This window comes from Phragmites australis, chromosome 4 (assembly GCF_958298935.1).
Source record: "Phragmites australis chromosome 4, lpPhrAust1.1, whole genome shotgun sequence".
Lineage (NCBI taxonomy): Eukaryota > Viridiplantae > Streptophyta > Magnoliopsida > Poales > Poaceae > Phragmites > Phragmites australis.
This window is the reverse complement of record NC_084924.1, coordinates 32786968-32813187: the sequence shown is the minus strand read 5'-3', so window position 1 is coordinate 32813187 and position 26220 is coordinate 32786968. Positions and strand designations below refer to the sequence as shown.

At 45.1% G+C, this 26220-nt stretch overlaps 1 protein-coding gene and 1 pseudogene across 1 annotated transcript; both read right to left on the bottom strand.

Moving 5' to 3' along the window:
- Positions 1-2176: 2176 nt before the first annotated feature.
- Positions 2177-8313, bottom strand: LOC133916154 (uncharacterized). The gene is made up of 6 exons (XM_062359690.1): positions 7969-8313; positions 6180-7113; positions 5838-5933; positions 3987-4123; positions 3346-3518; positions 2177-2582 (listed from the first exon to the last, which is right to left on the bottom strand). The coding sequence occupies exons 1-5, from the start codon at positions 8181-8183 to the stop codon at positions 3392-3394; spliced, it is 1509 nt and encodes a 502-aa protein (XP_062215674.1). The 5' UTR covers positions 8184-8313; the 3' UTR covers positions 2177-2582; positions 3346-3391.
- An 11360-nt stretch (positions 8314-19673) lies between these two features.
- Positions 19674-25633, bottom strand: LOC133914734 (E3 ubiquitin ligase PARAQUAT TOLERANCE 3-like; annotated as a pseudogene).
- Between the last annotated feature and the right edge of the window lie 587 nt (positions 25634-26220).

The following is a 26220-nucleotide window of genomic DNA, read 5'->3' as shown; positions in this document are numbered from 1 at the left end:
TTCTCAGATCGATTCCCTTCTCCGTTCTCATTCCTTTTATTTTCTCTCATCTTCAACAGCTTCCCTTCGAGAGGAATCGCGAAGGGAACGGAGAGACAATCTCGTCCTGAAGAGAATGACCCTGAAAATCCCGTCGTGAAGGGAACCGTGAAGGGAAACTGTTGGGAGCGCTGAAGGAAACAGGAATCCCTTCACGAAGGGAATCTGTCCGTGAAGAATTTCCCTTGGGCTTGATCTAAGGACCTCAACCAAAGAACTGGTTGGTAGATTGTGATCGCACACAGAATCATGGGTGTCCGTGAAGTGCTTTCCAATCATAAGCCAGTATCAGGAGAGGTTTTTCTGTACTAACGTAGGATTATATAATTTTCTATGAAACCGTGTGAAATTCCACAGTTCCCAAGTTGCTAAAAGGGCCTAAGGTGATATGTCCGCAACATAATGGCGCTCTTCGCTGTGACTGTTCATACTATGATGCAATAAAGATGCAGAGAAAAAATTACATACGTATGTAATTGAATAGCAGCATATTATATATATTTATTGTCTAAAATTATTATTTTATGAGGAACAAATAGCATAAAATAAAGATGAATAGAAGTTCTAATTTGAGAAAGTAATGTGATGAGGATTTTTTAGTCAGCGACTAAAGTTTCTAAAGGGAGACGATAAATTTCTCTGGTCCCACTTGTATGCAGGGTTCAATTTATCGATGATAACTGGTCAAAATTCATGGTTACTGATCTTACTGCTCCAGTTCGGTTTCAAAAACTGAACGGTAACCGAATTTGAATTCAAAAAATTCAAAAAATTAAAAAAAATTCAAAAATCCTAAAAAAACTAGACACAATTCTAAGACCTTTTGTGAAAAAAAATTCAAAAATAATGTAGTTTGCATCATATTTTATGAGGAAGTTTGAAAAAAAATGAAAAAAATTGAAACGTGCGAATCAGTTATTAACTCATGTTAAGGAAAAGCTTAACATGCAAACATATATTTTTCTTACGTAGAAAGTATCTTAAGAGGATCTTTAAAATTGATTTCACTTTATTTAGAGTTTTATTAATTCCTCTATGATTTTTACAAAGTTCACAAGCATAAAGTGAATATGTTAAAAATCAACAATGTAATTAACTTTTCATGTCTATTATTATTTTTTCTACATAAAGCATAGTATAAATAAACTAATAAAAGTGGTTTTACTAATTTTAGATGTGTGATGGATCAGTTATGAATTAATCTAGTCGCAACACATTTACACAATCCTGCATGTTACAAGAACTAATTCATGAGTTCATGTATTTTTAAAAGACATAGGATCGTATAAGAAGACTAAAAAATTAGTTTCATGATTTTTGATTAGCAAAGAGTAAACTATGCATTTAACTTAGTTTAACAAATACATTTTCTCATAAAAAAGTTTCAACTTTTTTATGATATAAATACTTTTATCACGTAGATCATGTTACAAGAAAACTAACAAAATTTGTTTCACTTGATTTGAAGCTCAAATTAATTAGTTATTGATTTTACAAGATTGAGTTAATTTTTAGGTTTTTTTTTTTGTTAAACTTCACTAAAAATCGAGAATACCACTCGATAAATCGAAAAAACAAAACCGAACGGTTACCGACAAAACCGAGCGGTTACCGATAATAAATTTTTTTGAGAAAACCGCTCGATAAATCGAGAAAATTGCTCAGTAACCGGTCCGATCAAATTTTTGACTAAATTTCAAATTTTAGCAAATAAATTTTATCCGAATTTCAACCAAATTTCGAGCGATTATCGCGATAATCGCAATTTTTTTGATAACCACCTAAGCTCGGTAACCGACGGCCGATCAATAAGTTAAACCCTGCTTGTATAAGGGAATGAGCGAGATATTATATTATTTTTAAAAAATAGAATATATTTTTTTTTCTAGGATCAGCTACTACAGTAGTATACAATGGTGGTACAGTAATACATAGTACGTACTACTACAGTGACATATCCTGTGGAGAGAGGGCTAGGAGCTCGCCGATCCCAGGCCCTTCATTATATAAGATATATTCGGCACGTCCAACGGTCGAAGAGGAAGTTTTTCTTTTGACCTTTTAAACCTTTTAAACTCATATTTAATAAATAAACAATAGCTCACTAAATTGAAGCTCATTGCAAAGGCAAAAAATGTGAAGGGATCAAGGAAGGTAGGCTAGCTGGATTTACAAACTCAGGGTTCAGCATATTATACAGATTCAGAACAGGCAAAGCATGAACCCCATAATCGAAGCATAGGCAATGGCTAGTGTATCATTAGATCCATGCTAAGTGGGGATGGAGTTCAAGTTTAACAAAGGTACGTTTCTAAAATTCTACACGTCACCACGAGACCACAAGGATTACAAAGACTAACCCTCGTATGCTCTCAAAGTGATAGTTTATTGCGCCGGCCTTTTGTATTGAGTAGTCACAACTGGACAAGTAAAAATCTCTTAGTCAAATCTTTCAACACAAGTCACCACCTGTACATCTGGAATCTTACGCAAGCTTTAGAAGACGTCATCTAGCCGTGAATCCAGAGGGAAACGGTACTTCACTGCAATCGAGAACAAAGATTAAAAAAATTAAAGATGTGAATCTGATTGAACAAAAATTCAGATCTGTAGAGGGCCTTAAAGAATTGATCATGTCATGGGAAGTGTCTTCAACAAGTAAAGACTACAGTTTTTTTTAAAGGCTAAGGACTATTTGGTTTATGAGTTTGCCTTCACTCATTTGTGAGTTTTGTAACGTAAATCATAAATAACATAATTGGATTTAGTCTCGGGACCCCCATGCAAGGTCAAATCCGGACAATTTTAACAAATGGTGAGGCTGTTACGCAAACAGGCGTGTAGTGCTCTGCCGTAATCAACAGATAAATAAAGGTGTCCGTGTGCAGGTAGTATAGTTGCAATAAATCAATTTACAAGCCTACTAATTAAGCTAAATGAAGTGTGTAAAAGAGGTAGCTTTTCGCTATGCATTGCTATAAATTTGAGAAGAGCATGAATATGTGATAAACAAATATGTTTTACGGAAACAACATAAACAAAAGGAAAGAGCAAGGTCTAACAGGGATGCAAAGTCAGCGAGATCTAGGGAGAGGAATTAGCTCACTCGCCAAGAAGTGTAGGCACAATAGACAAGTCAGTATAGTTTAGGCCCATGTATATCCAATAATCCTTACCTAGAGTTGACTAATTGCAAATTTACCCTACATTAACTAGACATTAGATGAAATTAGCAAGATATCTGCCAATCGCCATCGACGCACTCGCTCACATATACATTCCTGGAGAACACAAACGAACACATACCACAGCATTCCACCAGGAGTACAGCTGCATTCAAGGCAATAACTTGTCATGCACGTTTATCCTCTGGAAAGGCATGCAAGTTTACCATATCTCCAGTTCCTTTCACGGCACTGCCTACTAGAGAAAGCCCTTCCTCATCAGCCCCATCGCCCGCATCCTCTGAATATGCGAATCTGTACAGGACAGGAGAAGCAAAAGATCAAAGTTGAAATTCCGCACATAGTTCACAATGATAGCACAATACTAACTCCATGCTGAATCAGGCCAGTCATACTTAACTAAGATCAGTTATCCCTATGAACTAGATATTTTTGAAGAAAAAAATCAAATTAATGCGTTGTTCACTAATGTTAAACAGTGAACATCTTGAAGGATCATAAATGGCTTTATAGCAGTGTTCATTATCGATATCCTAATCAACATGATTAAAATTGTCTCTTTCAGAATATTAACCTGTGTCAATGCTAACCATAAGCTACCTCAATTTGGAATATGAGCCTTCTTGACAGGAGATAACTAAGACATCTTATATGGCTGGTTATAGTGCTAAAATTGACAGAACCGTGTTGTTTACATGAAAAAAAACAGGAACTAACAATTGAGCTCAAATGAGAAGATGAAATTCATAACAGACACAGTACCCTGTTGGATTACGAGACGGGGACCAAAGGATGCATATGATGACGAGGAGGGCATAGGAGAGGACATTCCAAAAGGCAGGGATGATCCAAGCCCTTCTCCAAAGCTCACTCAATGGATCAGTTGCATTGAAATATAGCTGATTTAAGACAAAAACAGGTCAGATAATACTTAACATGTGTTGCAAAAAGGTAAAAAGGTTCGTCAAGCAAATCAATAACTACAATGACGACAATAAAATGTCTATGGCCACACACTAATATATTTTTATTCTCATCATATAGAAGAGGGGAAATGACCTAAAAGTTGGCTTGTCATTTGCTCCTACATTCACCAATCATTCGCATGAGACAATTGTTGTTCTACTATTTTTTAGATTGTAATTAAGGGTGGTGCAACAGTAACTAAAGTTGAGCCTAAACACATAATATACGGTGAGTCTATTCTACGACTAGACGCACTGTAATTTACTATTGTGTCACCCTCCAGTTACCACTAAAATAACTGTCAATTACAATCCGCTAGGTAGACCAATTACAGCTATGCGTCCAGAAGTACATAATTGCACCACGAGAAGTTAACGAGTTATGTTTTAGATTGCACTACGATTACAATCGTGTTCCTTATGTTGTACATCATTAAGTAAGGAATTCGTTAGGAGTTACGTTCATCCATAACGCAATTGCAACTCAACTTTTTTTACATCTGGTTGTAACTCTGTCTTGCGGATTACTCTACTATTTTTTAGATTGTAACTGGGGGTGACATAACAGTAACTAGAGTTAAGCAGACAATATATATATACAGTGTGTGTATATATATATAGTGTATATATATAAGTGTTATACTACACCTAGGGTGCAGAATAATATTCTACACCACCGGGCCCAACACGCACGCCCCGTCTGGCCCAACCTAGCCTCGCCAACCCCGTGCGCCACGTGTCCCCGCGTCGCTCCTGCACGCTCCTATGAGCCGTGCCTCGCGCCTGCGTCACACCCAGTGTGCCACGTGTCCCCGCGCCGCTCACCTCATGCGCCCATGCGCGCACCGTGCTTGCCATGTGCCGCTCGTCCCGTGCCACTCGTTCAGTAATTGTTCAGTAGTTGTCATCTAATAATTCTTTAGTAGTGTCCGGTAGTTGTCATCCAGTAATTCTTTAATAGTTGTTAGTAGTTCTGTTGTTCAATAATTATATAAGTAGCTGAACAACTACTGAAAAATTATTTAGTAGTATCAGTAGTTCCAAGTCATAGTAAAATTATTCAGTAATTTGTGTCAATAGTGTTAGTAGTTATCATAGTTGCCAATATCAGTACTGTGACTTGGAACTACTGATCACTAAACTACTGAACGTACTGGAATAACTATTCAGTAGTGTCAATAGTTCCAAGTCATAGAAAATTGTGCAGTAGTTTGTGTCAATAGTGTTAGTAGCTGTCAGTAGTTGTTAGTAGTATCAGTACTATGACTTGGAACTACTGATCACTAAACTACTGAACGTACTAGAATAACTATTCAACATCCAGGGTATAGAATAGCCTTGTGGTACTTAGTAGTGTTCAATAATGTCACTAGTACTGGAAAACTATCAACACCTATTGGCCGAGCACGTGGTGCGGGAGCAGGTGCGCTGGGCGGGCAGGTGGGCCACGTGGCGCACGGGAGGCACGAGTGCACGAGGCGCGGCTGCGGGGATACGTGGTGCGCTCTGGTTGCACGCAAACAGGCTAGGCCAGGTGGAGTGTAGAATGATTATTCTATGCCCTACACCCTAGGTGTAAAATAGCACTACCGTGTGTGTACACACACACACACAAATATGGACTTCAAAGTTGAAACAAGGTAAATACCTCATAGCCAATCCAAGCGATTGAGATAAGTACTGACACAGCTAGAGAATTTGTAAACTTCCGATATAGTTCAAGTTTTGCCATGCTTCTCCGCAGCTGTAATGTAATTAGAGCCAGATGAGCAAAGGTTAGGTGAAGAAAGAAAGACTCATTTCTGTAAGATATGAGCTGGAACGCGGTGAACATGTAGAACACGTGTTGATAGACATGGTCACAATGTAGCATTGGATGCTTAACATAAAGTACCCAGTACTTTATAATATCAGGCAGCATGATGGATGTGATCTAATAAACTTAAAAAGGAAACATATTCTTCGACTATCAAGATCGCAAAGTGGTTACCTGCAGCTTCTCTAAAGTTCTAGAGAGGGATGAAAATATCCAGATGATGAAGGTAGCATCAAGTATCGCAACAGGCAACACTAGGAATAACCTTGTTTTTCCAGAGAAGTCATTGATATTTCCCAGATTTTCAACAAGTTCAAGAGCTTCTGAAGCAACAAAATAGATGAGACCAAGAGCAGCAACTCTAGATGTAATCCCACCCAATGTGGGTAGAACAACACCATAGCCCATTGAAACTACTAATAGAAGAAGACGAGATAGCGTCTTCTTCACAGCAGTGAATGTAACTGCCCACAAGGTAATGCCCATAGGTCTGGTTCCAGTTGAATTGAAGTTAGCATACTCAAAATACCAGAATGCCATTTCGCACATGCCAAGAGCAATAACAGCTGTTATATGGTAGTGCAGCTGCAAAATATCCTTCCAGCATCGCACAAACTGAATAAACCATAGAAGTCCAAGTGCAAGATATGCAAGTGACATGAAACCATAAAATGTCATCATTGGCGCAATTTTACCAGGGAGATAACCATGTGGATTTCGCCAAACAGTCCTGCCTGTAATCTTCAATCCCTTAAGTTGAGGATCGCAGAACATAAAGTAGAGGTAGTACATCCCTGTTTTGTTTATCGATACAGTTTGAGTTAGCATGGAAGTTTCTTCACTTTTACCATCAAAGAATGTCTGGATCCTTTTAGGCCAGTCAGGATTATCAGAATTCGGCCGTATAATTACTTGACCTACTTTACAAGACTTCTCCTTGTCAAGCTCAGGGGTGCAGCATATAGCATCAGAGTGCAGGTACGAACCCCCAATTTTGTCCCTGTCTTGTATTTCAACAATTATAGCCTCCACTAATCCTGTCTTTTGCTGCATGTCTTCATGCCTAGATGCTGACTCCTGGGTCCGTCGAAATATGACAGTGTCAAACCTGAAAGAGTAGTCCATTGGATAACAAAAAATTAAATATCTGAAGGACATCTGGCCATGTCATTCTTATTTCCATGATGCTTTTATGTTAGCCCATGCAGTTTAACACACGAACAACTGTGTTGCAAATGCTTCACGACATCCATGGTCCAAAATAGTTGGTGCTAATGTCAACTGATTTGCACAGTAATGACAGAGTAGTGTCACAAAGTGTGTGCTCTGATATGCAAACTCTAAGCTAACTTTACCATCTTTCACATGTTGGGCCATCAGGGCATGCCAATTATACCGCAATGTGATACATAAAAAGCGCATGCCATCCAAACAGCGCTTATCATATCCCCTTAATGGAACAAAAGGGCAGTAACACTTCCTAATCCCAGTCTCATTACACAGCAGCTAAACAAAACTAAGGTAGTTGAACTGACTGCTACACTAGATAACAACAATTCACGGAAAAAAAGTAATTAACTTTTAGCAGCTGTATCCAACCAGGTCAACAGATCAGTCTATCTGAGCACAAAATTGTGCAAATTCCGCTTGATCCCTCACATAATACCAAAAGCAACAACAAGAACCCTAATAATCGGAGCAAACACTCAAGACGCAACCACGGGGACTGGGATGCCTCGGCACTAGTTCTCGCCGTCCCAACAAAACCTTCGCATACTGATTGCCGTAAACACCATTACCCGGGGCAACACGCTCGAGATCAACGAAAAGCGCCGCATTTAACAACGGCATCTGATCCCCACCTCGAGTACCCCAGCAGCTCCCGCCCGATCGGGGGCAGCTCGATCCCCGCAAAACCCTAGGTGCGCGCACCGAGGAGGGAGGGCTGCGCGCCAGCGCGTACCTGATGAAAGATGCAGAGGAGTTGGACGAGGGGTCGGAGGCGTAGAGCCCCTCGCTGCCGCCGTGGAAGAAGAAGGAGTTGGCCCGCGGCGCGAAGCCGCCTCCGGCGTACTCGTGGATGGACGCGTCGGCAACCCGCGCCAGAAAGGCGGCGGCGAGCGCGAGCGCGAGAGCCAGGCCCGCGAGGGCGCTGCCTCGCCGCGGCGGCCGCATCATTGGGAGGGCGCAGGCGGGCGGCGCCGTTGCCGTCAGCTGCGGCTGCTGCTGCTGCTCTCGTCTCGGCAGGCGAAGGGGATGGAAGGTTCGAGGCTCGCCTTGCTGGGAGCCGGGGGATGGTTAAGGTGTCACCAGCATCGCTTGTGTTGTCAGTTATTTTCTCTATGATCTTATTTTTTATTTTTTCTTATCTATGATAGTTTTTTAAAAGGATTTGTAAAAAGAAAAAGAAAAGAAACTGTTAAAGCGCTGAAAAAAAAACTTTTTCACAAAAGTATTCTCATCCGGAAAAGTACTCCCTTAGGAATAGCTTAAATTCTAATTGATCAATAAAAATGTAATTTAATAGAATTCCTTTATTTTAATGAGGGGAGAAGAGAGCGAAGGAATCTGAATCCCTTGATTTGAGCGGGAGCGATGTCTCGCTGTGTTACAGTGACTTTGACTTCAAGTTATTGTACCATATTTGATCCGGATTCGATCTCCGTGAAGAGCACCAAAATTTTATTAGAGCATGCAAATATATGGTTTATTAAAATTATTTATTTGTGTTGAGATTTATGTTAAAGAGTAGTGAGAGAATCGAAGAATAAATAAGTATCATATGAAAAGGATGGACGATAAAGATAGAGCGTGCGTATGTAAGGGTAGGAGAGATTGCATTTAACAAACAGCTTTGATGATACAGATGGTGAAAGAAGTAGAGAAATTTTTTCGGGTGGTGTGTAAAAAAAATGACAAACACAATTGTATAGAGCACCCTCTACTCTATTTGGTAAATGATTAATATCATCCAGTACACTGATGCAGCTAATGATGACTAGGAGACCAATGTGTGTGTTTTTTCAGAGTTCATCTGAAGATTCTCTAGGTCAAATTCCAAATTTTCTTTTTTTTCTTCTCTTTTATGGTATGGTACGGAAGAGAGCTGCCTAACTTTGCATTAGGATGGAGAAAGACTTCTTTTATGACCCAAACAAATAGTGAACAAAACGCCAAACTATTGTCAAAACAAACTGAGGATAAGAGAGAAAGGCGGCCTAACATATCTTATTTCTCGGTGGGCGTGTAACAATTGGCCAAATCAGTGTAACAATTGGTCAAATCAGTGTACCATACTAGGGTGGAAACCGTGGTATCACCATCTCCTCCACACCAAGATGAACTGCATTCAATCAATTCTATAAATTTTATATACATGGTGATGCATGGGTCCCCCTAATTTACTTTTTGTATGGCTAAAACGAGATGCCGATCGTTCATACCACTAATGGAATAGCTCTGAGCCATAAGATCTTAAGGCCAATTGCACATTTGCCACTAAGATTTGTCAAATCGAATCGATTGATTTAAGAGTGCCTTTTCAAAGATTTTTCCGCGGGCGTTCAATCCACCATCCATTAGCTCCTTTGGATGCCCGATGCAACTTTGCTCCTGTCTCCTCTTTTGTTTCCATTGTTAAGTGTGGCTTGCTCTAACAGAAGAAGTGACTCACTTTACAAGCTATCACCACGTCTCCTTGCAGCGGCAGATCCACCAAGGGGCGAGGGAGAAGGCTCCTTACCCCCGGGAGCACTTGATAGCTAAGCCCTCCTGTTTTAGGTATGAAAGAGGAAAAAAAAAGAGGGGGAGAAGAAGAAGAAAAAGAAAAGGAGGAAGAAGAGGGGGAGCCTTCTACTTCTAGCTCTAAATCCTCCACTAGCTCCTTATCATAGGCGAGGACCTTGCCTCGAGAAGGGAGTATGAGCCTACCTCTTCCCCTATCTCTCTCAAGCTCTAGGTGCTAGATGAATATGTGAGTTCTTTCTCAACACCATTATCCTATTTTAAAAGTTATATTATTGTTTTCAGATCTAGTGGATTTTTGTGATTTATAATTTATAGTTGAATTTATTCGAATGTTTGAGTTTATAGTTGATGATTTCCTCTTCAGAATTCGGATTGACATCTTGTTGAAAGTTTAGTTTTTTTTTGTGAAACTAAAGCTTAGATTATTGAGTTCATAGTTGAAAATTTCACATTCAAAGTCGATTTTCTTTAAGCTCAAAATTGATGACATCTTGTCAAGTGTCATGATTTATTTGAGTCCAAAGTCTATGTTTCCATATGGAGGTGGATCTCAGAATCGAAATCGTCGGATACAAAGTTAGTGCCGTGAGAGTTCTCTTAGAGGCGTTGTAGCAACGCTTGAAAATTTCACATTCAAAGTTGATTTTCTATAAGCTCAAAATTGATGACATCTTGTCAAATGTCCTGATTTATTTGAGTTCAAAGTCTATGTTGTAGTCTAATTCAAGTCACTGTTAGCTGATTTTTTTAGTTTTTGAGTCAAGTCTTTAGGTAGTGTCGAGTCGAATCGACAGGATAGTGGGTTTTCATATCACTAGCCAAGTTTTAGGCGATGTGCGTGTGAGTACTGGTGCACTACCAAATCTCGTGGGATGGCACAAGAATGGCTTGATCGTGAATCAACACGTCTGTTAATTTGCTCAATAAATAGAGGAGAAAACAACCAAAAAGCTGCAGAAGTTGAGAAGCACAAAATCGTCTCTCTTTCAGCTTTGAAATTCTGCGGAGTCTAAAGAAGTTCAGACTACTGTTCACTATCCAAAACCACTTGGAAATATTCAATTTCATCAGTTTCATCAGACGATTGATCTCGCAGACGATCCTAGGAATTGTTGTGCAGTTCTGACAATTGGCATCAGGGCCACGTCAGCATCGTCTCCAGCTCTGGCATGTCGACATTGCAAGCTCAAGCACCAACCAGGTCCAGGACCCCTCCATCTCTCAGGGGCCATCATTCACCATCGCCCCTCCGCGTTAACGTAGGCACCATGCCTCATGTGGGCACCACCAGCAGCAGGTGCATCGAGTGATCAAGGAAGTGGGTGGCACAACGAACTATCTGACGGTGACACGCACAAACTACGGCCATTGGTCATTCCTGATGAAGGTGATGTTGCAGACTCGGGGTTTGTGGGCAGCGGTGGAAGACGGAGTTGACCCAGATGACGAAGCCGAGTACCGTGACAATTGGCTCGCATTTGAAGCCATCTTGTGCGTTGTTCCAGCTGATATCACCATGCTAGTTGCCAAGCACTCGGCGAAGGATGCGTGGGAGGCAATCAAAACAATGAAGATGGGCGTGGAACAGGTGCACAAGGCCAAAGCGCAGGTGCTCAGGAGAGAATTCAAAGCTGCTCGGTTCAAGGACGGGGAGAACATCGAAGATTTCTCCATGCATCTTAGCAGCATGATCAACATGCTCTCCATCCTCGGTAATGCCATCAGCGAAGAGCAGGCAGTGCAAAACTTCCTGCACGCCGTATCATTGAAGTATTCCCAAGTGGCACTTTCAATTGAAACTTTCCTTGACACTGATCAATTGTCCCTAGAAGGAAAAATAGGATGTTCAAAGGCCGCTGAGGATCATCACAAAATCGATATCGAGGCTCGAGTGGACAACCTCTGCTGACTAAAGCTGAATGGTAGGAGCACAAACGCAAGTGGTATCAGAACACTGGCTTCAGTAACTCTCGTCACTGCATCCATAGTCATGGATGGGACACCGGATCTCATGACGATGGCAATCACAACAGGAAGGACATGCAAACCGATGCGTGTGTAGGAAACTGAGGCAATTGTTGATACTACGGCAAGATCGGTCACTAGGCAAGGGAGTGCCGCAACATGAAGCGAGACAAAGCCAATGTTACGCAAGCAGAAGAGGAAGAACTAGCATTGTTGATGGCGGTGATCACTGACACTGAGAGAGTTGGCATGCACGTGCTGCTGAACAAGGAGCGTGCAGACCCATGACTCTGCAAACAAGGAGGCACGCCAGACTCGCGCTGTTATCTTAATAACAACACATCAAATCACATGACTAGGAATAAGGCGGCCTTCACCAACCTGGACACCAGTGTCACGAACTTTGTCAAGTTTGGCGATGGATCCACCATGGACATTCGCGGCTAGGGCACGGTGAGGCTCACCAGATGGCGGTCTACTACATTCCATGGCTCCACCGCAACCTGATCAGCCTTGGTAAGCTCAACGAGGCAGGCAATCAGGTGACGATCGAGGATAGGACACTATGGATCAAGGATCGCGAGTGACGTCTGTTGGCCAAGGTGAGGCGCACACCAATCAGTTGTACGTGCTATCCCTTCAGGCCATAGAATGCATGTCCACACACCTCGACCGCGACACCCAGCTATGGCATGTGCTTTTTGGCCATTTGAACATCAACTACCTCTGCACAGTGGCAATCCATGGCATGGTCCATGGTCTGCCTCTGGTCAACCACATTGAGGAAATCTACTCTGACTGCTTGGTAGGAAAACAAAGGCGTACCCTGTTTCCTTATAAGGCCAAGTACCACACCGATCAACTCCTTAATCTTGTTCACGGTGACTTGTGTGGTCTAATCATGCCGGTGATGCATGGAGGGAAAAGTTACTTTCTACTGCTTGTTGATGACTGCAACTGGTATATGTGGCTTCACCTCCTACGCATGAAAGATGAAGCTCCAAGCACAATTAAGCGGTTCCAAGCTGGTGCTGAACTTCAAGTCGGACATCATCTGCGTGTACTGCACACCGATCGAAGGGGAGGGAGAGTTCACCTCTATGGAATTTGGGGCTCCGTGGAATTTGGGGAGTACTGCACCAATCATGGGATCACCAGACACCTCACCACACCATACACGTTGCAACAGAATGGCGTGGTGGAGTGGCGGAATGGGATCATCCTCAACATGGTCAGATGCTTGTTGAAGACGAAGAACCTTCAAGGTGCTTTTTTTGGGGGGGGGGGGGATAATGAGAACTGACTTGTTCATACTCAATCGTTCCCTGACAAAGAGCCTGACGGTGTCATACCGTATGAGGCTTGGCACGGGCGTAAGCCAAGTGTACATTTTCTTCGCATCTTTTGCACCATCGCCAATGCCAAGGTCACAAAGCCAGGCCTTAAGAAGCTTGATGATCGAAGTGTTTCGGGCATCTTTGTTGGCTATGAAGAAAGATTGAAGGCATACAATGTTTATGATTCGGTGGCACATTGAGTCAATGTAACGCGGGATGTGGTCTTCGACGAGATGGTCAGGTGGAGGTGGGATGGCAAACTGGCCAAGAAGATCAAGTAGGTCAATCCAGTGAAATTTACATTATGGAGTACCCAACACATCCATCCACTGAAGCCAGTCCAGCACTACGTCAATCGATGGCAACACAAGTACCTCAACAGTTGGATGATCCCCTACCCCAAGTTGATGTTCCACCAGAAGCATTTGAACATGCTCAAGACCAGGAGATTGAGCTGGACACTGACCATGATGACAACGTGCCTCTGAAGATTCGCACAATGTACAAAATCATTGGTCTGGTTGAATCGTGTGGGTTCGCACCATGGGTCCTCAACACTGAACTACTCGGCATCGAGATAGATGAGCCAACATCCTTCGAGGAAGCAGATGGGCATGAGTGTTGGCGCCGAGCCATGCGCAAGGAGATGCAAGCAATTGAGGAGAACGACACATGGGTACTCACTTATCTCCTGACGGGACACCATTTAATCTATTTGAAGTGGGTGTTCAAGGTGAAGCAAGATGCGAACGAGGAGATGTTGAAGCACAAGGTGCGTCTAGTTGCAAAAAAAATATGCGCAACACATTGGGATTGGTGTCAACGACGTGTTTGTGCTAGTGGCACGACTCGACTCAGTGCGCCTCCTACTCGCTATCGCCGCGCAGAGTTGCTAGGAGGTACATCACTTAGATGTGAAATCGGCTTTCCTCAATGGTGATCTTCAGGAGGATGTCTTTGTGCAACAACCACCAGGGTTCATCTGCGCCGGGCAAGAACATAAAGTCTTGTGGCTTCAAAAGGCTTTGTGCGTACTACGGTAAGTGCCCAAGGCTTGGAATACCAGGTTAGATAGCACACTGTCAAAATTTGGTTTCTAGAGGAGCATGTTGGAGCACGGTGTGTACACGTGTTGTCGGTGACATGGGAACCAGGGGTCTCCGAGTCCCAAGGCCAGAACAGCAGAGTGCCACATGGCGCTCTCCCTTGAGGGTTATCTCCCCGAGGTTCGAAAAGACCAAGTCCCGGGAGAGAGTGCTCGGGACCATGCACAGTGGTCCCCGAGTACCTAAGTTCCCCGATGACCCGAGAAGGCCAAGTTCCAGAAGAGGGTGCTCGGGGCCATGAACAGTGGTCCCCGAGCACCCGAGTTCCCCGATGACAAGAGAAGTCAGTTCCGGGAGAGGGTGCTCGGGGCCATGAACAGTGGTCCCCGAGCACCCGAGTTCCCCGATGACCTGAGCAGTCAAGTTCCGGGAGATGGTGCTCGGGGCCATGAACAGTGGTCCTCAAGCACCCGAGTTCCCTGAGGCCCAAGAAAGGGCATATCCAGGAGAGAGTGCTCGGGACTGTGAACAGTAGTCCCCCGAGCACTCACAGTTCCCCGAGGGCCTGAGAAGTCCTTCGCTGGTGGTCCCCACAAGGGCTCAGCGGTGAGGTGTCAATTGGTGAGAGGCTCGATACTGCATTTAAGAGGGCGCGTGGCCTGTCACTTCCAACCACTCCTCCCACGCCTGCTGTCAGCCTCTGCCATAGTTTGGCAGGGAGGCGTGGGGGCATTTAATGCGCGGGTCCCATCACGCGTCATCCTGCGCGCCTTGGGATAATGTCGCAGGGCTCGAGGTGTAACGCCTGCTGCCCTGCTGTGTCAGGCTCGCTCTGACCGGGCGGGCACGCGGGGCTGCTCGGTGGCTGCCCGACGGGCCCTCCCCGCAACACCTGCTGAAAAGCGGGATGATGTCGACAGGACCGGACGGGGGCACGTTTTCAACCCTCCCCGTCACCTCAAGCAGCTGCCCATGATAGTTGCTTTCCATTTATGGTGCCTTGGAACTCGCGCCATCCTTTCTGGGCACGCTACCCGCCCCGATGGGGTATAAAGGAGGGGCGGGCTCCCCGGAGGAGGAGGACTTGGATCAAAAACAGAAGACACAAAACGAACTCTGGACGACGGAAGAAGCATGAAGCTCTAGACTTAGACAAACATTCTTATAATACGAGAGATCCTCAGAGAGGCATTCCCTAGGCATTTATAGCATACACACAGGAGTAGGATATTATGCTCTGTGCGGCCCGAACCTGTCTAAAATCCCCAGAGCATTTATTTCCTCCTGCATCCGTTCATCCATTCCACCTGCATCTCATTTACTCCCATTTATTTCACGTACGAGGTGGACTCAGAATCATCCCCCCGACCGGATCTCAAAAGGGGTCCCTCCGGATCCCCGCTTGTGGAGTTCATCCTTCGACACGTGTGGTGAGGGAGAAACAAGAATACTCGTGGGCATCTATGTGGATGACTTGATTATAATAGAAGCTCAGAACCGAGAGCTAGCAAAATTTAAGGACGAAATGAAGAACAAATTCAGGATGAGTGACTTGGGCCCCCTATGCTACTACTTGGGAATTGAGGTGGAGCAAAAGCCTGGAGTGATATCCATCTGTCATGCTGGCTATGCCAAGTAGCTACTGGACATGGTTGGAATAGGGAACTGTAATCCTGTTCTTGCTCCCATGAAGACAAGGTTGAAGCTGAGGAAGAGGAGTTTATGTCCACCAGTTGATCCCAATATCTACTGAAGCATTGTGGTTGGCTTGACAAACATTATGCAGTGGGATGTATTAGTAGGTTCATGGAAGCACCCACTACTGAACACATGTCAGCAGTAAAATACCTCCTTTGATACATAGCTGGCACACTTCATTTTTGATGTTGCTATCTCAGGAGTCAAGCTCAGACCAGTCTAATGGGGTACAATGATTCATATATGGTTGGAGATCTTGATGACAGGAAAAACACAACTAGGGTGCTATATCTGTTTGGACAAAGTCCAATAACCTGGCAGTCTCAGAAGCAACGGGTTGTGGCACTCTCGTCCTGTCAACCTAAGTATATCGCCACTTCTACCACAACTTGTCAGGGGGTGTGGCTTGGACGTCTGCTCATAGAGCTATTAGGAAGGGAAGCTGGGACAACCACCATTCATATGGACAACCGATCAGCTGTACAATTAAGCAAGAACTCAATGTTTCATGATCGAAGTAAACATATCGAGACTCGGTATCACTTCATCCAATAATGTGTGGACAATGGGAAGATCAACATCAAATAAATCAGTATTGATGATCAAATGGTAGATTTGCTGACGAAGCCTCTCGGTCAGGTGATGTTTCAAAATTTACGCAGAAGAATTGGTGTGATTGACACTAGTAGTAACTAGATTAGGGGGGAGTATTGTAGTCTAATTCAAGTCACTTCTAGTTGATCTGTTAGTTTTTGAGTCAAGTCTTCTAGTAGTGTTGAGTCGAATCGTAAGGATAGCGGGTTTTCAAAGCACTGGACGACTTTCATGCAATGTGCGCATCAATGCTGGTGCACGATCGAATCTCATGGGATGGTGAAATAATGGTTCGATTGTGGATCAGCACGTATGTTAATTTGTTCAATAAATAGAGGAGAAAACAACTAAAAAGCTGCAGAAGTTGAGTAGCACAAAATCGTCTCTCTTTCAGCTTTGAAATTGTGCAGAGTCTGTAGAAGTTCAAACTATTGTTCACAATCCGAAACCAAATAGAAATATTCAATTCCATTAGTTTTGTTTGACGATTGATCTCGCAGGCGATCATGGGAATCATCACGCCATTCTAACATATGTGTCCATATGGAGGTTTGGATCATCAGCTACTGAGTTAGTGACTAGAGAGTTCTCTTAGAGGCGTTATAGCAGCACTTGGAAATGTGTAGGAGGGAAGCATAGGATCCTAATTCGTGACTGTATGATTTTAAGAGCAGTGCAAAGTTAGAGGTCCCCTTGTTGAATTTGTATGTTTGCTACTCAGTTCAGCCAATCCCCTGTGGTGCCACAGAAAACCATTGTAATAGGATTTTTTCCACAACGTGGTGCGCACGCACCCTCTTTCTTGGATGTGCATTTGCGCTGAGTTTCGTGCTAAAGGGTTAGGTGACAAAAAGAATATGTGATAGGTGAGAGAATCAACAGATGAATGAGAGGGATGGACGGTCGAGATAAAGGATGTGTGCGCACAACGTTGCGGAGTTGTATTCCCACACCCCACCCCCTGACACACAAAGAATTATGTTTTCCTAAAAGAATCAGTTGAATCGAAGTGTAAAATTACAGAACTTCTTCTTATTTTTAGCATGTTTACAAACTACTGTGAACATGTAGTTCTCTAGTTCAGCCCATCTGCTAACAACATCCTAACTTGTGTAGAGCTAAAAGCCGCCAAGCAGTGGACACCAGCGGATTCAAAGCTTTGAGCTTGGGGTTCGTGTATCAAACGATGACCAGCGATCAACTTCCTCACCTCCTCTTGATCGAGTCTCTTGTCTCTGACCATCACCGTCTGTCGTCTTCTTCCTCTCATGGTCTCCATCGTGGTAGCCGACCGACACCGGGACAACTGGGTAGCATCCACTGTAAGGTGCGCCATAGTACATGGATGGACCTGGCGCCCACTGCATGCCACAGAAGAAAGGAGCTAGGCCAAACGAACCGTTGTACCTGTAGGTCCAGTAATGCTCATGGTAGAAAGGGCGTGCGCCGATCTCTGCCGACTTTGCTGTTGTGCTCTTTGTTCTTAGGCGCGTCGTCGGAAGAAGTGCCGCACTCTTCGACGTTGATGATGCACTCCCGTCGCTTTGCTCCGAGCTAGTGCCTGCCGTGACGTGGTCGTGGCTCTCTTGCAAGGCGGCTAGGCTCTGTGATGTGGGCCCTGACACGCTACCGGATGCCCTAGTGAAGGTGATATGCCCTACAGGCAATTATATAGATGATTATATCACACATCTATATTCATATACTTCTGAATAATGTGTCCTTCCAAGAATAACTATTATTTATATTGATTAGAAAGTATGTGACTTGTTCATAGAACTATTTGTCTATATCATGATGTTATTCTAATTTGATCCCTGGTCACATATTATTGGGATGATTCATAAGGCCATCACATGTATTGATTGATGATCACGTTTCACGGATCATAAGTATAGAGATATCAAATGAATAATCTAGACATTCACGTTAGAGAACATAACATTAGATAGACCCACTTTGAGATACTGCTGGGATTGTTATTTATGATGCGCCATCAGTTGTTATCTTAGATGGTGTACCTGTAGGATCCTTAGATCTAAGATCGTCATTGATTCTAGAATGTATAGTGATATATTTTTGAGCCACCAAACGCTACTCCGTAACTGAGTAGTCATAAAGGTAGCTTTCTGATTTGTCATGAAACATGTTGTGAGGTGTAAGCGATCAAGATGGAATTTGCCCCTCCTTAATAATAGGAGAGATATCTCTGGACCCCTCGAGGTAGTTGGATTGAAAGTGCATGGCCATGCCAATATAATTAAAAAGTTAATCGTGATGAATCCACTACTTGATCGAGTGAATGGTCGAGCTATCACAAGGGTGACACATATCTCGCCTTGAGCTTGACTGGCATCGTGAGGCGAAAGGATCGATGCATGTGTATATCAAGGTTCAGCCGATATGATCTTTGCGTATACTCGGGAGCCAACATGTCCTGCTAGGGACCACTATTGATTTTGGTTTGGAAAGGGTTTTTGAGTCATAGCCGTTTGTACATGAACCTAACAGGTCACACACTTTATGGGTTGGAACAAAATATGCGAATTGGATTCGTATATGGGTTTGATTGGATTGTAATCCATGAGGTATTAGAGTCCTAAAGGGCTTCCAACATGGGATCCCATTAGCGAGCTCTATATAAGGAGAGGTGTGGGGTGGGGCGTGCAGGGTAGAGACACACCAAGACCCTAGCTGCAACTCTCCACACGATCTCCTAAAATCTTAGTTGCGTATGCAGTGCTAGCACATCGGCGCTTTGCGATTCCGCCCAATACGTGTGGATACCGTAGATGCGCTACTGCTATTGCAGCGCTTATCTCCTCAGCGTGTAGATCTTTATGTTACTAATCGGCTGGTCGATATATTTGCTCGGCGCTGGTCACAGAGTGTGACATGACCACTCGAAGCTGGTTGATGACACGATAGATCTGCTCAGTGGCTGGTCGAGGAGCTGGTCATGGAGCATGATGCGATCACTTGGAGCCGACGACGTGACAGATCTCCTCAATGGCTGGTTGAGGAACTGGTCCAGGAGCACGACCACCTGCTCGGAACTGGTCGAGGAGCATGACCACCTACTCAGAGTTGGTCGAGGAGCGTGACCACCTGCACGGGGCTAGTCGCGAACCTAATTGAGAAGTTGTTCGAGGAGTTTGACGTGCACGACGTTGGATCGGTCTACTCCAACTCTTCTTCCGCTGCACTGTGCGTCAACGATATATGATATCCTATTTGTATGGTTTCCTAGGTGAATGAGGCTAGCGTAGCCTACCCATTCCCTAACACCTGGTTGCCAGAATGTTGGAGATAGTGGCAGCAGTGTCAGGTTGGGGATCAGGTCGGCGACACATGCTTGCACACCGCATGCGCACTTAGACTTGGCGATGATGTGGCCCCCAATGCACCCGTCGCAGAAGCTGCCGAAGCAGCACCTGCCCATCACCATCGCGTCCGCCATCACCTTCTTGCAAATATTGCAGTGGAGCTCCGGTTGGAACTCGTCGTTGGGGCTCAGGCACACCGGCCGGGGCAGATAGAGTGGTGGTGGATGACTCCCTTTCGAGGTCGAATCTTGGGTCGTCGCTGGTGGGATAGTGTTGGATGAAGTGTCTCGGGACGCAACACCTGTAGCACACGTACCCAGCCAGTGGCGTCCTCCCCTCTACTGCGCCACAGTGACCGCAACAACTTGCCCCTAGATACTCCCACTTGAGTTGCGCAGCATCGATCAAAGCGCTGATAGCTTTGGCCTCATCATCCTCGGCACTCGAACTCGATCTCATGGCCGAATTTGATGAAGCGCCATCACACGTCGCTTTCAGAGGTCGGGGGGGGGGAGGCGACGATGATGGTCTCGGTAGGAGACCAGGCGACCCATCGCACAATGACCATTGAGTTGCGCAGGACTAGTGTGTTGTCATCCGTGTACTCCTCGCTAGTCTGAGCATCGAAGACTGTGATGCTCTACCTGTTGGAATAGCTAATCATGTCTTTGTTTTATTGAAATAATCAGCATGATACTAGGATCGTGGGAACGAGCTTTAGTAACAGGTTCAAGTAGTTAGTTTGTTAGTTGTTTAGTCTAGTTGTTAGCTGAGTCTTTAGGAGTCATTTTTGTCAACACCATGATGCTCAGATGTGCGATGGCACATTCAGGAATCGTGGCCTAAGAGTTGGGCTAATGGCCCATGTAATCGTGTGTTTGTTTCTCTATTTAATTGAGCAAAGAAAACACTGCAAGCCAGCTGAGGCAGCACCAAAATATTCAGAGTTCAGAACTTTCTTCGTCAGTTTATTGTAGCATCCCGGCAAAACATTGAACTTGTTCAGGTGCTTCTGTCCTGCGTGCTACTTTGAATTAAGACGATCCAATCCGTAGTGTATTGAGTGTGTGTGTGAGTATTGGGCTTCGGCAAGCGGTGACAACAAATGGCATCAGAGCCTGGTCACATCAATTGGCAATGCCGCGAGTTTCATGTTCGTTTTCTCCACCACTTTCATGTCCCAGGTTCTTTGCTGGCGAGGGCAGTGGCGGCGGTGACTGCGGCCTGGTGATACACAAGGTGGTCCGGGAGATTGGAGGAATGGTGAATTATCATACTCTCACATGCACGAACTACACCGATTGGGCTGAGCTAATGAGGGTCATGCTTCAAGCTCAGGGACTATGGGAGGTGGTGAGTGCAAGCACCATCGACTTCCATGAAGATCGGATGGCACTAGAGACCATCCTTCGAGCCATCCCACCGGAGATGATGATCAATCTCACTAGGAAAAGCAGTGCCAAGCAGGCATGGGAGGTGATCAAAACCATGTATGTTGTTGTAGATCATGTCCATAAAGCCAAGGCACAGATGCTTTGACGGGAGTTTGACGCACTCGCATTTCGGGTTAGGGAGATGGTGGATGACTTCGCGATGAGTATCACTGGCCTGACGAACCAACTGACGACCCTCGATGATCCCAACACTGAGGAGATGATTGTGCGACAATTCCTGCAGGCCGTTCTGGCTAAGTACACACAGATTGCTCTCTCAATCGAAACTCTACTTGATTTGGAGACGCTCTATGTGGAGGAACTGGTGGGGTGGCTCAAAGCTGTTGAAGAACATCACAACATCGATGGCGTGGTAGGCTCCAATTTGGGCGGCAAATTGTTGCTTATCGAAGAGGAGTGGATGGCGCGACAGAACAACCATCAGGCTGGAGAGGACTCATCCGGCGGCTTCAGATCAAGCCGTGGAAAACGGCGTGGCAACAAGTTTTTGGCGCCCCAGAACGATGGTGCACAGGATGCTAAGAGTGGAGCACGAGATGTCTCACATGATAAATGCCGGAACTACGGCAAAATCAGGCATTGGGCTCGTGATTGCAGCAGCAAGCCAAGACAAGGGCGCAAGGAGGAGGCTAACCTGGTGGAAGTACAGGACGAACAACCGGTGTGTGCACCTTGATGAAGGAAAGGTGATCCCAAGGGAGGGCAGCCAAGACATGTGGTACCTGGACACCAGTGCCAGCAACCACATGACCGACGATCGCTCCTTGCTCACTTCTCTGGATGAAAGCGTGCAGGGCATTGTTAAGTTCGACGATGACTCTCTAGTGGATATCCAAGGAAAGGGCACTGTCATGTTCACATGTAGGAACGAGGAGCATCGGGTCCTCACTGAGGTGTACTACATCCCACGACTGCGTAGCAACATCGTAAGCCTTAGGCAGCTGGATGAAGATGGCTGCAAGGTCATCATCGAGGATGGCATGCTCACCATCTTTAACATAGCGAGTCTGGTGTTGGCGCAAGTCAAACGCTCTATGGACCAGGTATACATGCTACGGCTGAACGTCAGTGAGCCCGTGTGTCTCCTAGCGAAGACGGATGACATGGCGTGGCACTGGCACGCACGCTTCGGCCATCTCCACTTAAAGAGTGCTGGATAACCTCACCGCCCAGCGCATGGTCGATGACGTCTCGGCAATCAACTGCCTCGAGCGATTCTATGACAGGTGTTCACTGGACAAGCAACACCAGAAGGCATCCCCGCATGCGTCATAGTACCACACCAAACACATCCTGGAACTTGTGCACGACGACTTGTGTGGACCAATTAGTCCGGCATGACCACGAGGTGACAAATACTTCCTATTGGCTGTCGATGATCACAACATGTTTATGTGGCTCGAGCTGCTGCGAACGAAGGATGAAGCTTTCAAGGTGTTCAGGAAGATCAAGGCACTCGCCGAGAACGAGCGCGACGTCAAGCTCAAAGCATTCCGGATCGGTCGCAATGACGAATTCAACTCAGCAGAATTCGACACGTGGTGTGATGAGCGTAGGATCAAGCGGTACACTACGACACCTTATTCACCGCAACAAAACGGGGTGGTGGAACGACGGAACCAGACCGTGGTCGAGATAGCTCGCGCTCTCCTTAAGAGCATGTCTATGACCGCCATGTTCTGGGCCAAAGTTGTGAAGACCGCAGTTCACATCCTGAATCGCACGCCCATGAGAAGCCTCAAGGGGATAACACCATATGAGGCTTGGTATGGTCGACGGCCAAATGTGTCGTACTTCAGGACTTTTGGCTGTGTCGCTCATGTGAAGAAGAATGGCCCCGACATCACCAAGCTCTCCGATCATACTACACCGATGGTCTCCATCGGCTATTAGTAAGGAAGCAAAGCTTACCACGTCTATGATCCGAAGGAGAAGAAGTTACACATAAGCCGCGATGTGGTCTTTGAAGAGGATCGTCCATGGGACTGGTCCGAGCAAGTAGAGGGAAAAGGCGTTGACCATCGTCTAGGCATGTTCATCACCGAGCACACCATGGTACACACCGTGGTGCCGATGGCGCAGCACAGCGGGGAGTCGGCATCCGGCGTCCACGAAAGGGTCAGGCCAGAAACAGCCACGACGGTCGCGTCGCCACGAACACAGGTGAGGTGGAGTGGGCCACACCACCAACTGGGGCAACATGCGACTTAGAAGGTGTTCCACACTTCCACTCCGGTTCAGGACAATCCATAACGCCAACGACGCTTTGGATGCGTGTGAGCTCGACTTCATCGGCCTATGTATGTTCGCAGCTGAAGAGCCAGCGAACATCGAGCAGGCACTCAAGGATGGATGTTGGCGGCAAGTGATGGAAGATGAGCTGAAGTCAATAGCCGAGAACAAGACCTAGGAGCTCACTGAGCTGCCGGCTGGACACCGGGCTATCGGTCTCAAATGGGTGTTCAAATTCAAGAAAGATCCATAAGGCAAAGTCGTGAAGCATAAAGCACGGTTTGTCGCAAAGGGCTACACACAACAGCAAGGCATCGACTTTGACGAGGTGTTCACACCGGTGGCTCCAATGGAGACCGTCCGCATAATGCTGGCTCTGGCTGTGCACGCCGGATGGCAATCCATCACATGGACGTTAAGTTGGCGTTCCTCAACGGTGACTTAATTGAAGAAGTCTACGTGCGGCAACTCCCCGGCTTCATCAATCCAGCGCATTCACAAGGCCTTGTATGGGGTAAGGCAGACACCCCGTGCGTGGAATGCAAAGCTGGATGATGTACTGATTCGATTTGGCTTCAGATGCAGTCCGTTGGAACACGCTGTGTACCGGAGAAAAAAAGGAGGCATACTTCTGCTTGTGGGGGTGTATGTTGACGATCTAGTCATCACCGGGTCCACAATTGACATCATTGACGAGTTCAAGCAACAGACGAAGGATACGTTCAGCATGACCGATCTAGGTCTGTTGTCGTACTATCTCGGTGTTGAAGTGAAGCAGGAGTCTGGTGCCATCACTCTCAGCCAATGTAGCTATGCTCGCAAGATTCTGGCTTTGGCAGGGTTGTCTGACTGCAACTCGTGTGTCACACCAATGGAGAATAGGCTGAAGATGTCTAAAGAGAGCAGTGCTGCAGCTGTGAATGCAACAAACTATCGGAGTACAGTGGGAAGCTTGAGTATTTGGTGAATGCCCGGGCAGACATTGCTTATGCAGTAGGCATGGTGAGCAGGTTCATGGAGGCTCCTACAACACAGCACTTGGCAGCACTAAAACAAATTCTCAGGTATGTGAGTGGTACTTTAGATATTGGTTGCCGGTATAGCCAAGTTGGTGAATCAGGAGCTGGTTTGGTTGGGTATTCAGACAGTGATCTTGCCGGAGATGGGGATGACCGAAAGAGCACATCTGGGTTAGTGTTTTATCTTGGATATAGTCTAATTTCCTGGTCATCACATAAACAGGAAGTAGTGGCACTTTCCTCTTGTGAAGCTGAGTATATCTCGGCAGCTACTGTAGTCTGTTAGGGAGTCTGGGTCAGTAGATTGATTGGAGATCTGACTGAATCTGAGCCGATGAAGTTCAAGTTGTTCGTGGACAACAAGTCTGCAATTGAGCTGTGCAAGAACCCAGTCCATCATGACAGGAGTAAACACATTGACACAAGATATCATTATATCTGTGAGTGTGTCAGTGAAGGAAAAGTGGATGTTGATCACGTCTGCAGTGAAGAGCAAGTGGCCGATATTTTGACAAAATCCCTGGGGCTGAGTGAAGTTCACCGAGCTGAGGAGGAAGATGGGCGTGGTGAATGTGAAGGAGCCATGATTATGGGGGTGATTTGTTGGAATAGCTAATCATGTCTTGGTTTTATTGAAATAATCAGCACGATACCAGGATCGTGGGAACGAGCTTGAGTATCAGGGTCAAGTAGTTAGTTTGTTAGTTGTTCAGTCTAGCTGTTAGCCGAGTCTTTAGGAGTCGTTTTTGTCAAGGCCATGATGTTCGGATGTGGGGTGGCACGTTCAGGAATCGTGGCTTAAGAGTCGGGATAATGGCCCATGTAATCGTGTGTTTGTTTCTCTATTTAATCGAGCAAAGAAAACACTGCAAGCCAGTTGAGGCAGCACCAAAATATTCAGAGTTCAGAACTTGCTTCGTCAATTTACTGTAGCATCCCGGCAAAACACTGAACTTCTTCAGGAGTTTCTGTCCTGCGCGCTACTTCGAATTCAGACGATCCAGTCCGTAGTGTATTGAGTGTGTGTGAGTCCTTCGGCAAGCGGCGACAACACTCCCTGGGCACGCGGCCGTGCGTCCGCCGTCCGGCCGTGGCCGTGGCCTGTGGTCCCCACGGTGAGCCGCTTCAGGTCGGTGACGGAGATGGAGGGTGCCGGCACGGGCAGGGAGAAGGTCTCCACGCGACTCCGGTACGGGTAGTACACCGCCATCCTTGGTCGTCGGCAGGGCTTCGCTGTGATCGCTGGAGAACCGATGGACGAAGCATGTAACGAAGCGAGGCGAGAATCTGAGATAAGGTGAGGAGTGGGTGATGTTTTTAAAGCCGGGGTGCATTTCACATAAAATCTGATTTTAATTATATTCATTAAAAAATAGTCTTCTATTTCTTCAAAAATTCTAGAACTTTTTTAAATATTTCATAATTCATGTGCAACCTATTCTAATTAGATTCACCTAAAAAAGACTAGGTAGAATTTAAACTAAAATTCCCCAAAAAATATTATATTTATAACTCCTAACAATTGTTAGGTCTCAAATAAAATCTCAAAAATCTGAAAAAATTCATTAATATTTTTATTATATGATGAAATAATTTTTAAAATTATTTATATCCCTAGGTTATACGATGAAAAAGTGAATTCTTTCAAATAACTTAAACTGAAAATAATTTTAGAAATTAGTCCATCATGTAATAAGAATATTAGTGAATTTTTACATATTTTGGGATTTTATTTGAGACTATAACAATTGTTAAGTGTTATAAAAGTAGCATTTTTAGAGAATTTTAGTGTAAATT